Source organism: Vipera berus, assembly GCF_964194415.1.
Source record: "Vipera berus genome assembly, chromosome: 2".
In the NCBI taxonomy this organism is placed as follows: domain Eukaryota; kingdom Metazoa; phylum Chordata; class Lepidosauria; order Squamata; family Viperidae; genus Vipera; species Vipera berus.
In genome coordinates, this window is record NC_138203.1 from 35,109,509 (window position 1) to 35,130,110 (window position 20,602).

The 20,602-nt window shown below is 37.7% G+C and overlaps 1 protein-coding gene across 2 annotated transcripts in view; it reads left to right on the forward strand.

Annotated features, from left to right (window-relative positions):
- MRPS27 (mitochondrial ribosomal protein S27) overlaps positions 1 to 20,283 on the forward strand; it is a 52,637-nt gene extending 32,354 nt beyond the window's left edge. For both annotated transcript variants that reach the window (XM_081321736.1, XM_081321737.1), the window contains 7 exons: positions 1,900 to 2,014; positions 5,038 to 5,116; positions 7,923 to 8,038; positions 8,958 to 9,060; positions 11,613 to 11,755; positions 12,996 to 13,142; positions 19,310 to 20,283. In XM_081321736.1, coding sequence (XP_081177862.1) covers positions 1,900 to 2,014; positions 5,038 to 5,116; positions 7,923 to 8,038; positions 8,958 to 9,060; positions 11,613 to 11,755; positions 12,996 to 13,142; positions 19,310 to 19,549 — 943 coding nt within the window. In that variant the 3' untranslated portion in view covers positions 19,550 to 20,283. The remainder of the gene's footprint in view (positions 1 to 1,899; positions 2,015 to 5,037; positions 5,117 to 7,922; positions 8,039 to 8,957; positions 9,061 to 11,612; positions 11,756 to 12,995; positions 13,143 to 19,309) is intronic.
- The last annotated feature ends 319 nt before the right edge of the window (positions 20,284 to 20,602 follow it).

A 20,602-nucleotide genomic window follows, 5' to 3' on the forward strand; every position in this document is an offset into this window, starting at 1 on the left:
TTCCTCTGAGAAAAATGTTCATTTTTATAGATTGTATCCCAGGAGATTTTATCCTTTGAGCTTGCTTCAAATGGTTTACCCCGAACGGCTTGAGACTATCCATTTTGTATCCCAAAATGTTTATTTCATGCTTGGGATCTATTTTACAGAGCAACTATTATCATCATTTTACTTTAGAATTGTTTTCAACAGTGTTTTTATTGATCATTGGTTATTTAGGTGAAATGTTTTGCAACCATTCCATATCCTGAATATGAATTTTAGATTGGTCATTTACTTTGCCGTCTACAATTGAAGCCACTTTATGGGTATGAGTCACCCAGTTTTCTATCTGGATGACTGATAGGAAAGTTCAACAAGTGCTCTCCACACTATTAATTTGTTCAATGGAAGCAGCAACCATAAGAAGAAGTAGCAAACCACAGTCACTAGGCAAATAGGAGACTGGCAGTGGATCCTTCCTTGAACAGAAAAAAAACCTCTAGCAACTGCTCCCGAATGTCATCTCTGCAGCTATGAAATCAATAGGTAAAACATAGTAGCTTGATTTTTGTGGGACGTTTTCACCAACTAATCCAATAATATTTGATGAGGCAGCCTATTTATCTTTCTTCCATTTGGGGTGGTTTTGCCTGATGTTAGTTTCTTAGGTTAAAATTGACATTTTAGCAATCTAGCTTCTTAGCAACCTCTTTGTGCAGTTGATAAAGCTGCTTTTTGCACTTCCAGAACAGCTTACTCGGATTTCTCTACTTAGGAAAAGAGTCCCTAGAGGACCTCTGGTCAAGCAGAATTTCCTTTAATGATCATACATTACAGAGAACTAATTATTTCAGGGCGGATCCTTCTGCAACCATAACAACATCATCTATCACATGAGGATGTTTGCAGAATATTCTCTCTCTCTCTGTCTCTTGTATTTTGATAGCTGTGATGTTCCGTGTAGCTGAACCATTCAAAAGCTAAGAAAACAAATTTCAGAAATATATTCTTTCTGCCAGTCATTGGTAAAAGCTTAATCTTGAACATTGCAAAAAATTGCTTCCAGGCTGACTTATGCAAGCTAATTAAACATTTGAACTGTTTGCTGTCCACGTCTGGGCTATGCTGCCTCTTCTGACACAGCTGAAATCTTTCACCTGCTTGTCACAGTCTGTCACAATGGGGAATAAAAGCAATTCCCAGCTGTTCAACACTGTCCAGTGAGGATTAAGCAATTACGAAGGCTACTGGCACAAAGTAAAATTAAATGGAACATTTCAGATGAAGGTATAACAATGGTTTGTTAAAATGACCCTTTTTATATATTATTTTCATATTTCTCAATTTAATTGATCTAAAAAATAATTCCAGATGGTGTTTTAATACGAATAATTGTTGGTTCTGGTGGCGAGTCCCTGATAAAGAAAGCTTCTTTGAATCTAGTTTGCTTTTACATGGTTTTTATTTTCTGGTGGCTAATTATGACTTTCTATTGCATTACATCTGATTATTCTTTTCATTTAAATTTTAGAATTTAAACAGTTCTTCATATAAAATGTAAAGTGAGAAAGTGACAAAAGATGTTTCAAATTGCATATCTCTCAAATACTGTAATTTTCTTGATGGGCAGAATTGATCGTGATTGCCATTTGACAGCTGGTGCAATTGGATTGTGATGTATGAAATGGCCCCAAGTAATTAAAACTTTAAAATTAGGAATTTGCAAAATCTCATTTAATATTTTAAATACAGTTGACTTACATTTTGAGTAAAGTAGCTGTTTCAATATTTTACTGAAAATTATACACCTTTAAAAATTTGAAGCGTTGGCTGTATTGAACGGAACCAGTTATGGGCAATATGGATCACAAATTCAGCATTAACTTCCATAATTCTTGATGTTTCTGTCATCATTAGGTTTCGTCATAGTCCTAACTGCTTTTATTTAAGAGATTGGATCATCCACAGCTGGATTAGGAAGTGCCTTAAGTTTGGTGCACAGGACAAAGCTTTGTATACTCTACAAAACAAGGTTTTTAAATTTTATTATACTTTATTTTATATGTAAAAAAAGAAAAGTAACAAAACAGAGAAAAACAAATGTCTTTATAAAATCATACTTTGCTCATGTACTTATCAAAACTAATGTTACGCAATTAAATTACTAATTTTTTATACCAGTCTTAGCATGCATAAAAAATGAAAAAGGAAAAAAGGGAAATGTTTATATACATTATGTGCAGTCCAGAATTTGGGATTTGCAGTCCTCGTATTGGGATTCCTGGTGATAAAAATTCTGGTCCAAGCGGAGCAAAAAGTAAGTTCTTCAGACCATTAAATAATAGATGAGAGAATGGATGTCCTTGTAATGTAACTTTTTACAACCATGAATGCATATGGTTTCTATTTCCATTTTCCACTTGATTCTTTCCAAACCATTAATATTTAATTCAAAAGACCCAGAATACCTACAAAAGAAAATAATTCCTTTAGAACAGTATTAATATATAAAACAACCTAAATAGTTGAATAGAAGTGGCCCCCAGCATAGGGCCACATCAGGTGAGCATCATATCACTTCTTATTATATTATATCACGTCTTATTATATTAAGTACCACATCTACAAAAATGAGCTGTACACATCTAGTTCTTTCTTTTGATTTCTTTTTGAAAATATATGCAAGTGTCCAATTGATACGAAATAATCATTTTTTATTTAAATATAACTTTAGAACTAGAGAAATGTGACACGTGATCTTTCACTCTCATTTGAACACTGAACACTATAATTCCTCACTTCATTTCTCTATCTTTTAAATATCGCAATTAGTATATTTTAACAAGGATTCACAAATAGTTATTGTAGGCTATGTTTGTAGACATTAATTTTTTAATATAAAACAGGGTGCACATTCTGTAGCACTCAAACTATATATCTGGATATCAGAAAATATTGTTATTGAAAATATTTCTAGTCTGGGCATCTTTTGCAAATAATACTTAGATTGCAAGTACTCAAATAATGAAATAATGAACATATATAATTTAATCCTATTAATGGATGTGTTAATACTGTATATTCCAAACTGCATCTGGGTTGCTCAATGGAAGAATTACCTTGCTATTTTCAAATTTAAAGTAAGAGTTATTTTTTTACTTGTCATGGTATCTTTTTAGAAAGGGCATCAATTAATTATGCTGAAATCGTGGACAGATACAGTTCTTCATTTTATGTCCTCTTTCTTTTCTACATATTATGGATATGATCTGGCCCATGTAAAGAAATACTATCTTGATTTCAGTAAGGGTAATTAAAAACCTGCTTATCTCTCTCACTAAAATCCTTCAGTGAATACCTTTAACATTTTGGCCTATATTGTGATTAATTTGTTTATTATGGGATTTAATATATAGCTTGGTTTATTTAATCAGAGTGCACCCACCACAGTAAGCATTTGAAGGGATGATTTCTATTTAGTTGAGAACTATTTGGAACAAAAGCAGAAATATCTGTCTGAGCCATTTTTTTGTGCTCCAAGAGCCACATTCCTGGAAATACTTACTTTCTTATGTTTTTGTCTGGCACTCAACTTAAATTTTTGAGGTCTCCTGCATCAGCAGCACCAGGATACTTCAGTGTCAATGTGAAGTTAAAGGAAACGGTTCTTATTGCTAAAAGTTTTAAAAGCTTGGATGAAAAGATACAAAACATGTTCTTCTTTCCTGGTGTGCCATAGCTTGGCAGGAAACAAAATAAAATGGCAGAAATTTGTGAATACTATCTGTCCTTGGCTTGGAATGGAAAAGCCATTTATATAGTGCATGTTGGAAAATTTATGTCCCTGTGGGAGTTCATGCCTGTGATTAATGAAAAATAAGAGTACTCATTTCCCTGTAAAAGTTCACTAGTAGAAAGTGGCTGGGTACATTCATGTAGCCCGATGGTTATGTACCCTAATCTCTGATGATGAAAAGAAAACATAGCATAAGGGCTGCTGGATGTATAGTTCTGCCTCTCTTCTTTATTAGCTTAATTGAAGGGAGGCGGGAAAGCTGTCATGAATTTCCTGAAGCAAGTCAATTAATGCTGCCTCAGCTGAAGTAGCATTTTTCAAACTTGGTAACTTTAAAAGATGTGTGTACTTCAACCCCAGAATGCTGGGAGCTGAAAGATACAAAATTTAATTTTGCCTAGTTCAGGGGTCGGCAACCTTAAACACTCAAAGTGCCACTTGGAGCCATTTCCCAAAAGGAAAAAAAACACTGGGAGCCGCAAAACTCGCATGCGCGCACACACAAGGAAGGGAGCTTGATTGAAGAGTTTCATTAAAAAGAAATAGAGGCTGCTGTGCATGAGTTCTCTCTCTCTCTCGCCCTCCCTCCCTCTCTCACCCTCTCTTTCTCCCTCTCCCCCCCCCCCTCTCTCCGTCTCCAATCTTCTGCTCACCTGGCAAGTTGGCTTCATGCTGTTCTCGGACAAGCTAACACACATTCTTATTGGGCTGGCTCTCCTACCCTGCTTTCTGCTGCTTCCTGCTTCCTGTGGAGATGCAGCAAAGGCAGGAGCCCCGCCCAATAAGCTTGTCAGCTTCTCAGAGAACAGCGTGAGACCACTCTCCTTTTTACACACACACACACACAGAGAGAGAGAGAGAGAGAGAGAGAGAGAGAGAGAAGGGAAGCACAAGTGCCTCTATCTCTCTCTCTCTGTGCAAATGGCGGAGGGCGACTGGGAGCCGCAGGAGAAGGCTGAAAGAGCCGCATGCGGCTCCAGAGCCGCGGGTCGCCAACCTATAGCCTAGTTTGAAAAACACTGATCCAAAGCCTGTGCTAGCCAATGGGTACAACAACTGTTTTCTTCAGGCACAAGCTACTCTGCAAATTCTTTCTTATGTTCCCATGTCCATCTATGAAGGTGAAAATAGAAGCAGAATGCATACTGATAGATATCTTTTTAGATTTGCTCAATCATGTCATGTATTCAAGCCACTATTCAGAATTATTAAAAGTATGGCATTAACACAACTTTGTTCTCTGCTCATTTTTTCCCCAGGTACAGTTTGGAATAATTCCAGATAGTTTTACCTTCAATTTATTATTGGATTCTTTTATAAAAGATGAGAACTATGAAAGTAAGGAACACCTATTTATTAAACATTTATTAAACTATATATTAAATAGTTCACCCTTAATATGTATTGTGCATTTCTTTATTCCTGGACATGCCCATTTTTGAGCCTATTTCTTTACAACTAATTTACTATGATTTCAGGAATAGATTTTTTTTAAAAGAGAAGAGGATAACAGAAGTAAAGCGGGTGGCAAGATTAATGCAATGACTATGAATTCTTCTCATAAAAAGATATATAGGTAGCCCTCAAAATACAAACATTTGTTTAGTAACCATTCAAAGTTACAACAATGCTGAAAACGTACAACTGATCCTCGCACTTAATGACTGTTGCAGCATCCCTGCAATTACGTGATTAAAATTTGGACAACAAGCTTAGGGATATTAAATTAAAACAGAATAATAGTGGTGCAAGTCCATTTCATATGTTGAGTGTCTCCCCACCATTTTACATTTCCAGAATAATGAATTTGTCTTTTTTGAATATTACCCAAAGAATTAGATCAAACTGTGAAGTCAGAAGATATTTGAATAGGATATACTACCGTTCTGCAGTTTTAGGAATTCAGATTCCCTTTGCCAAACCAGTCTTCTTTTTTTCAGGTTGTGGGAAGACCATAATATCATATGAATAGGGAACTCAATTGAATTTTCCTCCCAGTATCTTCCAAATCTACCTTGCAGTATTTCATGCTAGCAACAGTATAATAATGAATAAATGGAACTTCTCTTGGAGAGTTGCATTATCAGTTTATAATGAATTTTGGATGTGATCTCCTGGATTGCAGTAAAGGAAAAATCAAGATGTACAGTTGCAAGAAAAAGTATGTGAACCCTTTGGGATTACGTGGAGTTTTGCATGAATTGGCCATAAAATGCGCTCTAAATGTCATGTAAGTCACAACAATAGAAAAACACAGTCTGCTTAAAATAATACTACACAAACATTAGCTGTTGTCATGTTTTAATTGAACATAAGATGGAAACATTCATAGTGCAGGGTGGAAAAAGTATGTGAACCTTTGGATTTAATAACTGGTTGACCCTTCTTTGGCAGCAATAACCTCAACCAAACGTTTCCTGTAGTTGCAGATCAGACCTGCACAATGATCTGGAGTAATTTTGGACCACTCCTCTTCACAAAACTGTTTCAGTGTAGCAATATTCTTGGGATGTCTGGTGTGAATCGCTCTCTTAAGGTCATGCCACAGCATTTCAATCGGGTTGAGGTCAGGACTCTGACTGGGCCACTCTAGAAGGCGTATTCTGTTCTGTTGAAGCCATTGTTTTGTTGAATTACTTGTATGCTTTGGGTCATTGTCCTGTTGCATCACCTATCCTCTGCGGAGCTTCAGTTGGCGGACAGATGGTCGTACGTTTTCCTGCAAAATGTCCTGATAAACTCTGGAATTCATTTTCCCATCAATGACAACAATCCTCCCAGGCCCTGAGGCAGCAAAGCAGCCCCAAACCATGATGCTCCTTCCGCCATGTTTTACAGTGGGGATGAGGTTTTGATGTTGGTGTGCTGTGCCTTTTTTTTCCACACATAGTGTTGTGTGTTTTTCCCAAACAACTCAATTTTGGTTTCATCTGTCCACAGTATATTTTGCCAGTAGTGCTGTGGAACATCCAGGTGCTCTTTTGCAAACTTCAAACGTGCTGCAATATTTTTTTTGGACAGCAATGGCTTCCTCCGTGGTGTCCTCCCATGTACTCCATTCTTGTTTAATGTTTTCCTTATTGTAGATGTGTCACGAAAAATGTTAGCATGTGCCAGAGATTTCTGTAGGTCTTTAGCTGACACTCTAGGATTCTTCTTTACCTCATTAAGCATTATCCACTGTGCTCTTGCAGTCATTTTTACAGGACGACCACGCCTAGGGAGAGTAGCAACAGTGCTAAACTTTCTCCATTTGTAGACAGTCTGTCTTACCATGGACACATGAACATCAAGGCTTTTGGAGATACTTTTGTAACCCTTTCCAGCTTCATGCAAGTCAACAATTCTTGATCGTAGGTCTTCTGAGAGCTCTTTTCTGCGAGGCATGGTTCACATCAGACAGTGCTTCTTGAGACCAGTAACCCAAAACAGGTGTGTGTTTTTAAAGGGCAGGACAGCTGTCAGCAACACATCCAATATCATCACACTGGTTGGAGTCAAGGTTGGCTCACTCCTGGCTCCAATTAGCTCTTGGAGAAGTCATTAGGCTAGGGGTTCACATACTTTTTCCACCCTGCACTGTGAATGTTTCCATCTTATGTTCAATTAAAACATGACAACAGCTAATGTTTGTGTAGTATTATTTTAAGCAGACTGTGTTTTTCTATTGTTGTGACTTACATGATGTTTAGAGCGCATTTTATGGCCAATTCATGCAAAACTCCACGTAATCCCAAAGGGTTCACATACTTTTTCTTGCAACTGTATGCCCAGGAATGAAGCTGAACAGGAGGAATATTTAAAATTTCAAAATCAGATGATAATGATAGTTTAGGTAAAAAAAGCAAAGATATTTCCCCTTAATTTATAAATCTCATAAATGGCATTAACATAGTGTTTAATTTGAATATTAGAAATATTAATATGGGAATCCAGTCAAGTACATATATCAAGCTTGAAATGATGTTAATTTTTACAGTGCTTATTTTTTCCCATGATGTCACTGGGATTTTTAATTACCTGTTTATGTCATATTAATCTGAAATAAACAGTTCGATATATTCATTTCTATAAATACATTGGGGGGATAATTATTGTAATATAGTTTAAGCAACATCTTAATGCTCATTTTTATTATTTTTAGATGCTATGGCTGTAGTGACTGAGATAATGATACAAGAAGATTTTACTAAGGTGTCCACCCAACTTCTCTCTCTTTATACCATGTACAAATATTTGGCAACCAAATCAGAACTTACGGTAAGCTACTTGCATAATGAAATGTTTGTGGTTATGGCTAAAGGATAATATGATTCAGACGCCGCATGTCCATACTTTCAAAGTATGATTTTAAGCCAAGTTGAAGAGACTTAAGGTCCTTAGGTGTAATTTAAGTTGTAAGGCTGTGCCAGCTGGTATATGGCCCTTGATTGACCCCATGGTTACTCTTCCTTTCTCCCTAAACATCTCCTTTTCTTCATAGTCTTGTTTTAAAAAACTGAAGTATATCATGGATATACTATTCACTTTTACAGTTATCTTTCTTCCTAAACTCAGTGAAACTCAATTTGTATCTGAGATTTTTAAGAAGTCATATATTTACATCCACAAGTGAAGGAAGTTGCTGTTTTGTGCCTGTCACTGTTTTCACATTGCTGTTTGCTTTCTCTGTGTGAGAGAGGATATATGTCTGGCAAGAAAGGAAAAGAAAAGCTTTCAAGTTGTAGTTAGTTCCTCATTACATTATGGACATGCCATAAGTTGTCCTAGCAACCGTATAGAAGCACTTGGACATGAGTTCATCCGTGATTTCTTTTTTGAACTTTAGAGCAGGGTTGTCCAACTTTGGCAACTTTAAGGCTATGGACTTCACCTCCCAGAATTCTCCAGCCAGCCATGCTGACTGAGGAATTCTGGGAGTTGAAGTTCATAAGTCTTAAAGTTGCCAAGGTTGGATACCCCTGCTTTAGAATCTAGTTTACAGCCCTGAAGGTTACCTACCCAAATATTAAGGAGGCCCAAGCCTGTTTAGAGTGCGGCAAGCCCTAAACAAAAGCCCTTCCACTTGCTGAAGCACATATAGATAGAAAAGATATTTTGTTCAATAAAGCAGAGAATTGGCAGAGTGTATAATCCTGTTCTGCTTTCACATTTTTCAAGCAATATTTCCTGTTTACAGTGGGAAGAAGAGAAAAATCTTGGAGCATCTCTGTTCTTAGTGGGCCTCAAGCAGACTAACACTGTAGGATTCAGTTCTCAGCTATATGGCCTTGCCCTTCTTGGTAAGTTTTAACAAATATTTAATTAAAAATATTTCTGTATTGCTCTAATGATTAGTTTGGAGTAAATGGAATTTCTTCAATTAAATACTAATATACCTTGACACAACAGAAAATTAGAACTAAATCAAGTTAAGCATAATTGGCATTCAGTCTATGTAATGCAAAATTCACCTGGCTAGTCAAAGTTGCCCTGAATATTTGAAAAAGCCCCAAAGGTACGATCTATCTTTCTGTCATCCTCTCAACCACCTTCCCACAAAATATTCAACTGAGAAAGGAGATAAATGGTAACAAGTAGGCATTATTCCTTAGTTATATATGTGGAAGTCCCTTGCTATTTTCTAACTAGAGCCCCGAAATTAAAGATTTTCTATGTAGCATTATAGATTCCTTTGCTGTATCCTCCAAGTTAACTTACTAGGAACATTACTAGGTGTTGGTTTAAAGCTGAATAGGGCCTAGACTCAACTTGAACTGGGGCCAGATTGTTCAAAGTAAGATATGTTTGAAATGTCCTCTTTGTAGCTCTCTTTGTTTTCTTAAAAGTTCTCCTTGTATGTATGGGAAGTTATTTCTCTAAAATTAATTATTATTTAGTATTAGAGACCTTAACTTAACATTTAAAGAAGGGAGAATGTTCCGTCTAGGGTAGTCCCTAATCTCTTCAAATTCATTTTGTCATTTGTCTTTTGATTAAAGTTCAGCATACAATGTCAGAATTCCCTCTATTTCAATGCCTTGTACAATGGCTTTATTGGGTCCATTAAAAATCCCTTGCCCTCCCCTATGAATAGCTGTTAATTGGCATACTACCTTAAGTTGAGAGAGAGGCTTTATCAAAAAGTGTTAGATAGTTGCCCTTTTACATGCATTGGTTTCTCAGCTGTAATAAGAGTGAATGATGTATCAGAATTAGAGGCTGATCCTGATTTTACCTGATGGTACAGTTTGGGTTAGGACGCTGAGCTTGTCGATCGGAAGGTCGGCAGTTTGGCGGGTCGAATCCCGAGTGCCGCGTAACAGAGTGAGCGCCTGTTACTCGTCCCAGCTTCTGCCAACCTACCAGTTCGAAAGCACGTAAAAATGCAAGTAGAAAAATAGGGACCACTACGGTGGGAAGGTAACAGCCTACCGTGCGCCTTTGGCGTCTAGTCATGCCGGCCACATGACCACGGAGACGTCCTCGGACAAGCGCTGGCTCTTCGGCTTTGAAACGGAGATGAGCACCGGCCCCTAGAGTCGGAAACGACTAGCACGCATGTGCGGGGGAACCTTTACCTTTACCTTTTACAGTTTAAAAAGTGGCGGATTCTACTGCAGTAGAGATCAAAATTGTAAACCAATTAGCACATTTCCCCCCCCCATTTCAGCTATCCTTTTAAAAAATCTGTCTTTGATTAGCATTTTCAAATCTTTAAAATACATCCCTGAACAATTTAAAAAGGAATTGGCTTTAGCAAATCACTTTACTTCGGTAGACAAAAGATTCACCTGAACATTCTGAAGGTGAAAAGCTATTTTCTGTTGTGCTACCGGGATGTGCATTTTGCAGTTATGCCAGATCTAATGGAATATACCTGTATAAAGAATAAAAGATGCTCATTCATTTATGATGCTGTCCATCTCACTATCAAACAGCATTCTCACTCTAGAGATCAGGTTGGTCTGGGACCCCACATTCATGCAGGGACCCCTTTCTTAGTTATATTAGTTATATTGGTGATCTGGTTTATAATATTTTTTGTATTTTAATTTTTCTAATGTTTTTACTTTATTTTAAATCTGTTCACCACCCAGAGTCACTAGTTGAGATGGGCAACTAAATCAATCAATCAAATAAATAAAAATACAGAACTTAATCTCAACCAGGCCAAGAAATACTTACTGAAACCAGACACTCTTTTCCTAGAAGAACTATACAGATATTGTTTCAACGTTGTTTAAAGGCCCTTTTTGTGAATTGCAGAGGACTATAAAAGCAAAAGGAGGCATTGAAAAGCATTCTGAAAGCTAAAGTCTGATGGATTTCTTAATATTACTTTGGGAATTTTGTACAGCAGGGTTCCCCAACTCCCGGGCTGCCGAATAGTACTGGTCCACAGCCGATTGGGAACCAGGGTGCACAAGCAGCACGTGAGAGCACAAAGCTTCATTTGTGCATGTCCTGAATCTAGGTTGTGCACGAAAGATCCCCTCCAACTACCCCCATGCCACTGCTGCTACCACCATTGCTGCCGGCCTGTGGAGATAGAAAGGTTTGCAACCGCTGATGTGCAGTACAGTATCTGCTTTCTACTTTGAATCTAACTGTAATAATAGAGGAGGAGATTTTGTTGTTATGGCCTACATAGAAGAAGGTGTTAAACTATTCCTTTCCATATCCTACAGTCTCATTTAAATTTTTCTGGCAGCCCATTAGAACTCCATGACCATTTTTAAAGAAAATGCTGACATAGTTTCTAGTGTCATATTCATCACCACATCTCTTTGGCCACAAGGGTTAGCTGTGTTTTCTCGTTTAAGCAATGGAGTAAAAAGCTGTTAAATCACAGGTAAAGTGGAGCTGCAGAAAGGATTGCGAGCTGTTTACCACCTAATGCCACTCATGTGGACCCCGGGATATCTGAACAGAGCCTTGAAAGTAATGGAGGATGTGGCTCTGCTTCCTGAAGATGTGAAGCTTTGCCAGGAAGCAGTAAGTGAAAACTCATTTAAGCAGATGTGACCTGGTATACTTGTGACTCAGCAGCAGGGTTGCTACTATTCTCGGCACTGTTTTTATAGCTTGAAAATATATTGAAGTATTTCTTGAATAGGACTGTATCAACTGGCGTGGGAGACTAAGATTGTCATACAGCCTTGGAGATGGTTGGTGGGTTGAAGGTGCTCCCTCTGCTTTTTCATCTTTTTAATTGTTCTTTTAAACTCTGTTTTAATTCTGTTTGTTAATTGTTTTTAACTATGGCTTTTATATGATTTTACCATTCCATTTGTAAATCATCAGAGTCATGTAAGAATGATGGGTGGTATAGAAAACTGATTGATTAATAAATAAATAACTCTTCACCTTGGGGGGGGGGGAAATTCCAGAAAGCCCAGAAAAATGCTTTCTTCACCCTTACCTCATAGCTGATTCTGCTTCTGACAGTTATTGATAATGCAGCTGATCTTTCCTATTCCTTGATTCTAGTAACTTTTCATGCAGTGCTGATGAATATCAGTTTCTGGAACACACATTCAAAAACTCATAATACAGAGTCACTCATATTTCCATTCAGACAGGCTTTTTGTTTACTTGTTATCAAAGAAAGGGTATACGTGCATGATTCTGTCGAAAATCATAGACAACCTGATAGCCTTTTCTTTCCAAAACAGGAATTCAGATAGAAATTATATAATATAATACATTGTAATCTCTTCTTGTAATTGTTACAAATATTCAAACTATTATCAGCAAAGAGCATCTGTGTTTTAATTTGGAGTCAATAATAAAATCAATAGTAATTTCACAAGGGCCTGGTCTGCTTTATCAAAAATCGGTCTTCAACCAACATACAAACATGGAAGGAAAAAAAACTTAAAAATTCTTAATATTTTCAGGCTCTTAAAACTATTTTGGTCTTTAGTTTGTTATGCATTGTCATTTTATATTTTCAGTTTACAGTACATGCTTTCCATAAAGTTAAGCTCTTTTCTGCAGTTAAAACCAAGAGATTTGGTAAAAACAAAACCAAAAAATTTTAAGGTACTGCATCCTATTTTCAATCCACCCTGTTGTTGATACTTAGTTCCTGACTTGTTTGGCTTTTAATTTTAATGTTATGTTTTCAAGATGTTAAGGAAGATGCACAAACTATGAAAATATATTCACGTATAGCACACTTTTTTATGTTACTTTACGCCATCCACTGCATTTTTATTTTTTTGCTGCAAAGGTTGATGTTCTGGCAGATATTTTGCACCTGGCACCTGAGCCAGATATTTCTCCAGAAGACCCCAAGGATTCAAAAGAAGCACCAAAGCAGACACCGCCGGAAGAAAACGAGCTGCTTCGACTGGCTGAATACCTAAGCCGTTTTAAGGTATGTGGTCTCCTTCCACCTCTGGATTTTTTTCCCTCCTGAGGAAATAAGACATCATTCATTATTACCCCACTAGCAATACACCATGTTCTTGGTTATTGACAGGTATCGATGATGAGCTACATTCTTACTGTTTCAGCCAGCAATTTGCCTGGAGAAAATTATGTTCACTGTCATTTTCTTATTACCTGGTTGCTAGTAGTCTGTTTTTATTTTTCATACGTGTGCCTTAATAAGTGAAACTCCTAATAATTAAAATAAAATGTCACTCCTAGAATTATATATCTGTCCTTTGCATCATATATCTGCTGGAAAACTTTTTAATTGTTCTTTTAAACTCTGTTTTAATTCTGTTTGTTAATTGTTTTTAACTATGGCTTTTATATGATTTTACCATTCCATTTGTAAATCATCAGAGTCATGTAAGAATGATGGGTGGTATAGAAAACTGATTGATTAATAAATAAATAACTCTTCACCTTGGGGGGGGGAAATTCCAGAAAGCCCAGAAAAATGCTTTCTTCACCCTTACCTCATAGCTGATTCTGCTTCTGACAGTTATTGATAATGCAGCTGATCTTTCCTATTCCTTGATTCTAGTAACTTTTCATGCAGTGCTGATGAATATCAGTTTCTGGAACACACATTCAAAAACTCATAATACAGAGTCACTCATATTTCCATTCAGACAGGCTTTTTGTTTACTTGTTATCAAAGAAAGGGTATACGTGCATGATTCTGTCGAAAATCATAGACAACCTGATAGCCTTTTCTTTCCAAAACAGGAATTCAGATAGAAATTATATAATATAATACATTGTAATCTCTTCTTGTAATTGTTACAAATATTCAAACTATTATCAGCAAAGAGGAAATAAGACATCATTCATTATTACCCCACTAGCAATACACCATGTTCTTGGTTATTGACAGGTATCGATGATGAGCTACATTCTTACTGTTTCAGCCAGCAATTTGCCTGGAGAAAATTATGTTCACTGTCATTTTCTTATTACCTGGTTGCTAGTAGTCTGTTTTTATTTTTCATACGTGTGCCTTAATAAGTGAAACTCCTAATAATTAAAATAAAATGTCACTCCTAGAATTATATATCTGTCCTTTGCATCATATATCTGCTGGAAAACTTTCCTGTAATTCTGATTTCATATCAGGTATAGAATATATATCACAGTATCATGTTTATTCTTTTTAGATCCTCATCATCTCAGAAGGATTTAGATTTATTAGCTTCCCTCCTTCAGAGGGCTTTAGATTTATTAGCTCCCTTCCTTTGATGAGTTATTGAATGACATCTTTATGTAAGTGGTTACATAGAGCTGATAAAGCTTAAAAGTTAGAATGTTGGACTACACTTGTTAGATAAAGACCCAAGCTGAAGTTCACTGTTTGTTAGAGGATTTTAAAAAGTCATCTCAGTCTAATTTCCTCATACAGTAGTTTCTGTATTGTTTCTCTTACAGTATGTATACTGTCACCTCCTAAGAAAAGTCTAGCTATACTATACTATACTGTAAATTTTGATTCGGGACTCCCTTTGAGGGCTCATTTGAAGTCGTCACTAGGGTTGAGAAAGGATTATAAAATACTGGATGCTTAGTCAGTGACCTAAAATATCTGCTCCCACCTCCCTCACCTTCCATAAGGGCCTGAAAACCTGGCTCTGCCAGTTGACTTGGGGTCCCAATGGGAGAGTGCCACGGTGGAGGTGGTTAGTGGATTAATAACAGATCCCATCTTTCCCCCTGTATTCCTTTATTTCCCTCCTCATCTTTTTACTATAACTTACAATTTTTTGCTCTGTGTGTGTGTGTATGTGTGTGTGTGTGTGTGTTGTTGGTTTTAACTTTGCAGGTCACCCAGAGTCGCCTTGCAATGTGATGGGCAACAAATAAATTTAATAAATAAATGTTAAACTACTGTATGTCAGAATTATCCCAGTGCCTTGCTGATATTTCAAAAGCTGTGATACCTTACAAGTCTTTAACAAAACCTGAGAAGAAAGTCATCTTGCTTGTCTCACCGTTAGGTCTCATAGTGACAGGTCTCATAGTGACGCAGTGGTTAGAATACAGTGTTGCAGGCTAACTTTGCCCACAGCTTGGAATTTGATACTGATGGGCTTGAGGTTGACTCAGCTTTCCATCCTTCCGAGGTTGGTAAAATGAGGACCCAGATTGTTGGGGGCAATGTGCTGACTCTGTAAACTACTCAAGAGAGTTCTGTAGAGCACTACTGTATGGAGTAGTATATAAGCCTAAGAGCTATTACTATTGCTTGCCATTAGGGCAGGAGTTTTCAACCAGTGGTATGGGTACCACCTGTGGTACATTGGCACCTGGCAGGCGGTACGCGACCATCCTAGAAAAGTGGTAGTGGGGGAGGGGAATGAGCTGAACCGGTGGCAGCACTGCACAAGCCTGAGCGAGAGATGGCTGGAGCTGCAGAGCTGTCAGGGCTCAGCGGAAGTGCCAGGATCCAGCTGGAGCTCAGCCCTGATCCCGGTGTTTCTGCTGAGTGCAGAAGAAGTGCCGATCAGCTGGAATGTTGCAGCATCTCCAGGGTCTTGTGATTTACATTCAGATGCTTGGCAACTGATTCATATTTATGACGGTCACAGTGTCCCAGGTTCATGTGAAGTGACCAAAACCTGCTGCAACCACCCAGCAGGGGGGGGGGGATAAAAACCAAACACACCACACCCCACCCCCACTGCCAATCCTCAACAGAAATGCTCATAACAATGAAAACCTCGGACAGGAGGAAGAGCACCGCCAGGCAGGCAGGCAGATGTCTTGCTCGGCTGTGGCTTGGGGGGCACTTTTTTCAGTGCCATTGTAACTTCGAACAGTTAGTAAGCGAACTGTTGTAAGTCGAAGACTACCTGTACTTCATCACTTTCCCCCCCCCCCGGCCTTTTTTTTGTCATCACGTTTTTGACACCTTGCTAGGCAACTGGTGGTACTCGGATGTTGCCATATCCTAAAAGTGGTACAATGGGTGAAAAGGTTGAAAAGCCCTGCATTAGGGCATTAAATTAAACCAAAAGGATGAGAGTGGAAAAAGTCCAAGACCTAATATGTATTCAAAGATTGGGACCAAAAAAGCAGAGCACAAAGGAGAAGAGGAGACTAGGATGAGTTTTAAACAATACCAAAAGAGAAGTGCCAATAGATCAGACTTGGAATGCCTATATTTCTACACTATTACATGAAGTATGTGAAATAAATAGGGAGAACTAGAGATCCTAGTTTAGAAAAACAAAGACAAATATAATGTTATGGGTATCACTGAAACATGTTGGGATGATATTCATGATTGGCACACAGCCATGGAAGTGTGCAATTTATTCAGAAGGAACAGACCCAAGAGAAAGAATGGAGGGATACAGAAATTCAGCAGAGCATGTTGAAAGTATCTAGGAATTACAACAAGAAAGAGAGAAAATAACACCACTTTTGGAGTTTTGTGTAGACCACTAGGGCAAAGAGAAGAAATAAATGATGCCTTTCTGCATCTGGTAACCACTTTTCAAAGATGTATGCAGTAACAATAATGTTTAGTTTTCAGTTATCTTGATAATCTGATGGGAATCTAACTTATTATTCTTGTCCTCCCTACTGGGAGCGTTGTTGGTCAGAAGGTGGAAGAAACAATTGGGAAATTCTACAAAATGGTATATTAGAGGTGCAGTCTCAAACACTCCCCACAAGAAAGAAAAACAGGAATGATCTAAAGAGGCCAGCATGAATATATGCAGAGTTCTCTAAAAACATTAAAGGAAAAAGCAGGGGGGATGGAAAGAGGGACATACCTGAAAAAGGTTGCGAGATGGTCTTCCAAAATGGTAGGAACTCTGTTAGAATAGCTAAATTTCAGAATGAGCTAAAGCTTGTAAGAGATATAAAAACAATGAGTGTTCTTGGGTATGTGAAACTACTTGACTTCCATTTTTGTCACTGTCTTCCCTCAGAAGGGAAATGAAGCCTCAGGTAGTCATCATTATGCCACCAGAAGTATGGGAAAACTGCGGTATCAGATAGGCAAGGAGAGGGTAAAAGAGAAATAAACTAAATTAAATCATGGTCAGATAGATTACTGAAGATACTAAGCAGAGGTAATTTCAGAGTCATTTTACTAATATTTGAAAACTTGGAGTAAAATTTCAGAAGCTAGGAGGACAGCAAACGTCATTCTCACCTTCCAGAAGAGGAAATATAAACTACCAGTCTGCAGTCCATCTGAATCGATGAGAGTTTAGTACCAGTTATATTTTGATGATTAAGCTATTATCTTGAACTCCTGGCAGAATAAAAGTTTCATGTATTAAGTGAATGATGTTGTTAGCTGCGAAGTCGTGTCCGACCCATCGCGACCCTATGGACAATGTTCCTCCAGGCCTTCCTGTCCTCTACCATCTTCTGGAGTCCATTTAAGCTCACGCCTACTGCTTCAGTGACTCCATCCAGCCACCTCATTCTCTGTCGTCCCCTTCTATTGCCCTCAATCTTTCCCAGCATTAGGCTCTTCTCCAGTGAGTCCTTCCTTCTCATTAGGTGGCCAAAGTATTTTGAGTTTTAGCTTCAGGATCTGGCCTTCTAAAGAGCAGTCAGGGTTGATCTCCTCTAGGACTGACCGGTTTGATCGCCTTGCAGTCCAAGGGACTCGCAGGAGTCTTCTCCAGCACCACAGTTCAAAGGCCTCAATTCTTTGGCGCTCAGCCTTTTTTATGGTCCAACTTTCACTGCCATACATTGCAACTGGGAAGACCATAGCCTTGACTATACGCACTTTTGTTGACAGGGTGATGTTTCTGCTTTTTAGTGTGCTCTCTAGATTTGCCATGGCTTTCCTCCCCAGGAGCAAGTGTCTTTTAATTTCTTGGCTACAGTCCCCATCTGCAGAGATCTTGGAGCCCAGGAAAATAAAATAAAATAAAATGATAGAAAGTGATTAATAGTACATTTCTACACAGAATTAAGAGTATTTTATTCAGTAGGCTGTGGTCTAAGAAATTTAGAAGACTGGTTTACTCTGCATTTTATTTGACATTATAAGTCTTTTTGGGGGGAAAACACATAGAATTTTAAAATTGCTGGTGTTCATATTTCTGAGATAGTTTTCTTCTCATTCTCTGGGGTGGTTTCTCTTTTAAGGCAGTTAAATTGCCTTCTGCCCACTGAACATCAAGCTCTCCTATAATATATCCCTAACCAGAAGTGATCCTGCATCTTAAGGCACTTAAGTGAATTTTTTTTATGATTCATCACTATAGTGTGTTGCAAGAAATACTGTACCATCTATTTGATGATGGAGGAGGTCTGGCCAGCGTCCCTTCTTTCAGCTCACCTTGTAATGCCTACACAGAGCTGAGCGTAACTTCGAAAACACCTTTAGAAAAAGGCCATATAGGAATCTACTGCTCAATGGCATAAACAAGCTGGGATCTCTTCATTATAGAATTAATAGTTTAATTATTCCCATCTGCTAACAGTAAGGTTGGCTGAAGCAATTTGGCGTAAGTCTTTGCCTCAGCAGGATGCCTAAGGATGGGACCAGAGGACTCTAAAACATTGGAATGGCCAGCAATTGTCAATTTCAGGGCAATGAACTTTTGTTAAGGAAGCTTTTATTAATGCTTTTAGAAGTTCAGCCTACTTCAGCACTTAACCAAACCAAAAACTAATAAATTTAGTCTCTGCTTCGTTATTACTAAATAATATGTTTTTACAAAAAACTAGCTTATGTATGTCATTGTATATGTTTATTTATTTATGGGATTTATAGGGCTGCCCAATTCAAACAGTGTGAATCTGGGAGGACAGATTACAGCAAAAAACAAAGACTAAACAAACAAAAACAACCACAATACCTCACTACATAATGCTAAAACATCTACCCAATTACTGAAATATGCATGGCTTTGTTTGGTTTTTCCTTTTGGGAAAGGCTGAATGCTCATTTATTGTGGCCAGGGCAATTTTCCAAGAATAAATGTGAATCAGCTGTAATAGGGCTACTTGTAGAATGTCAAATTCCAATTCCAAAGGACGGAAAGATTATATAGGCCAGGCCAGTCTATTGTAGAAGTAGTGAAACTGATTAACTGTTTCTTTCCTTTTATTTCTCTCTTATGCCAACCATGACAGGAGCTGAATTCTAAACTCCATTCCCTTGGCAAGGTGGAATCTAGGAAGCTATTAACTCTGACTACTCAACTTGTTGAGGAGAAACTACCAGCATCTGAAGAGGAAGACATTACAAAATACAAAGAGAAATTTGAGGAGTGGGATAAAGAGCAAACAATGCTGATTGAAAGGGAGAAAGAATTTAAAGAAAAAGCTAAGGAAATGATGGAAAGCCGAAAAAAAGCAAATGCAGCCACATGATGCTTTTGCTTAGACTTCCGTGATGCCTTAAATTGACTTGGCAATTTACTACTTTATTGCAATACAGACTTGGCTGTCCACACATTAAATCTTTACATGATCCAGGCTATATGTCATCCCCGTCTCTGAAATCTATTATTATTACTGTTCTTCTGAAAGTATATATTACCTCTGTTGTGTCTGAGAACAAAAGTCTGTCATTTAATCAAATGGTTCCTTTCTAAAATGTTGGGGTGAGATAGTACATTCAGAACTTCTTTCATCGCCAGCATATACTATTTTTCATGATAGTTACTGACAAGCATTGCTGGTAGTTTAGAATTCAGAGAAAACAATAAATGTAATTTGAATGTGCACATATATTCATCCATATTCTGTTATTTCTAGATCAAAGTACAATTTCCCAGCTTTCCAACTTGGGAGTTAAAGGGTAGTTCAGAGAATAAGAAATAATCTATTCTGCTGTGATCTGTGAATATTAATCTGGGTCAGCCCTTCTCAATCCTTGAAATAGGTCAGATTGCAACTCCTATTACTAACAAGAGAAAAAGAGACTGACCTGGACTCTACCTAGGAAGGCACCGTACACTTTTATAATACAACATAGTAAAAATCTCAATAAAATAAATCATTTTGTTATGTCAGTCTTGCCAAAGGTGATGTTTAAATATAAAACTAAATGTGCCATCAGGAGCATATGGAAGAATGCAATAAATTTAGTTCCTGATCGCTGATTAATTGGTTTATGTTTGTTTTTAGTTGGCATTTTGTATTTTGTTTTTACATCTTTCGTTTACTGGTTTATTGTATGCCATACAGGCCCTCATTGTTCAAATTGGACAGCTATTTATATACTTTAATACAGGCAGCTCTTGGCTTTTATCCATTCATTCAGTGACCATCTGAACTTGTGACAGCCCTGAATGAGTGGTATTTTCAACTGTGGTTGGAGTTCCAGTTGTCATGGCATCCTTGTGAACACATGATCATGATTTGTGATCTTTCCTCTCAGCTTCCCATAAGCGAAAGGGAAGAAGCCAGCAGGTTGTGATC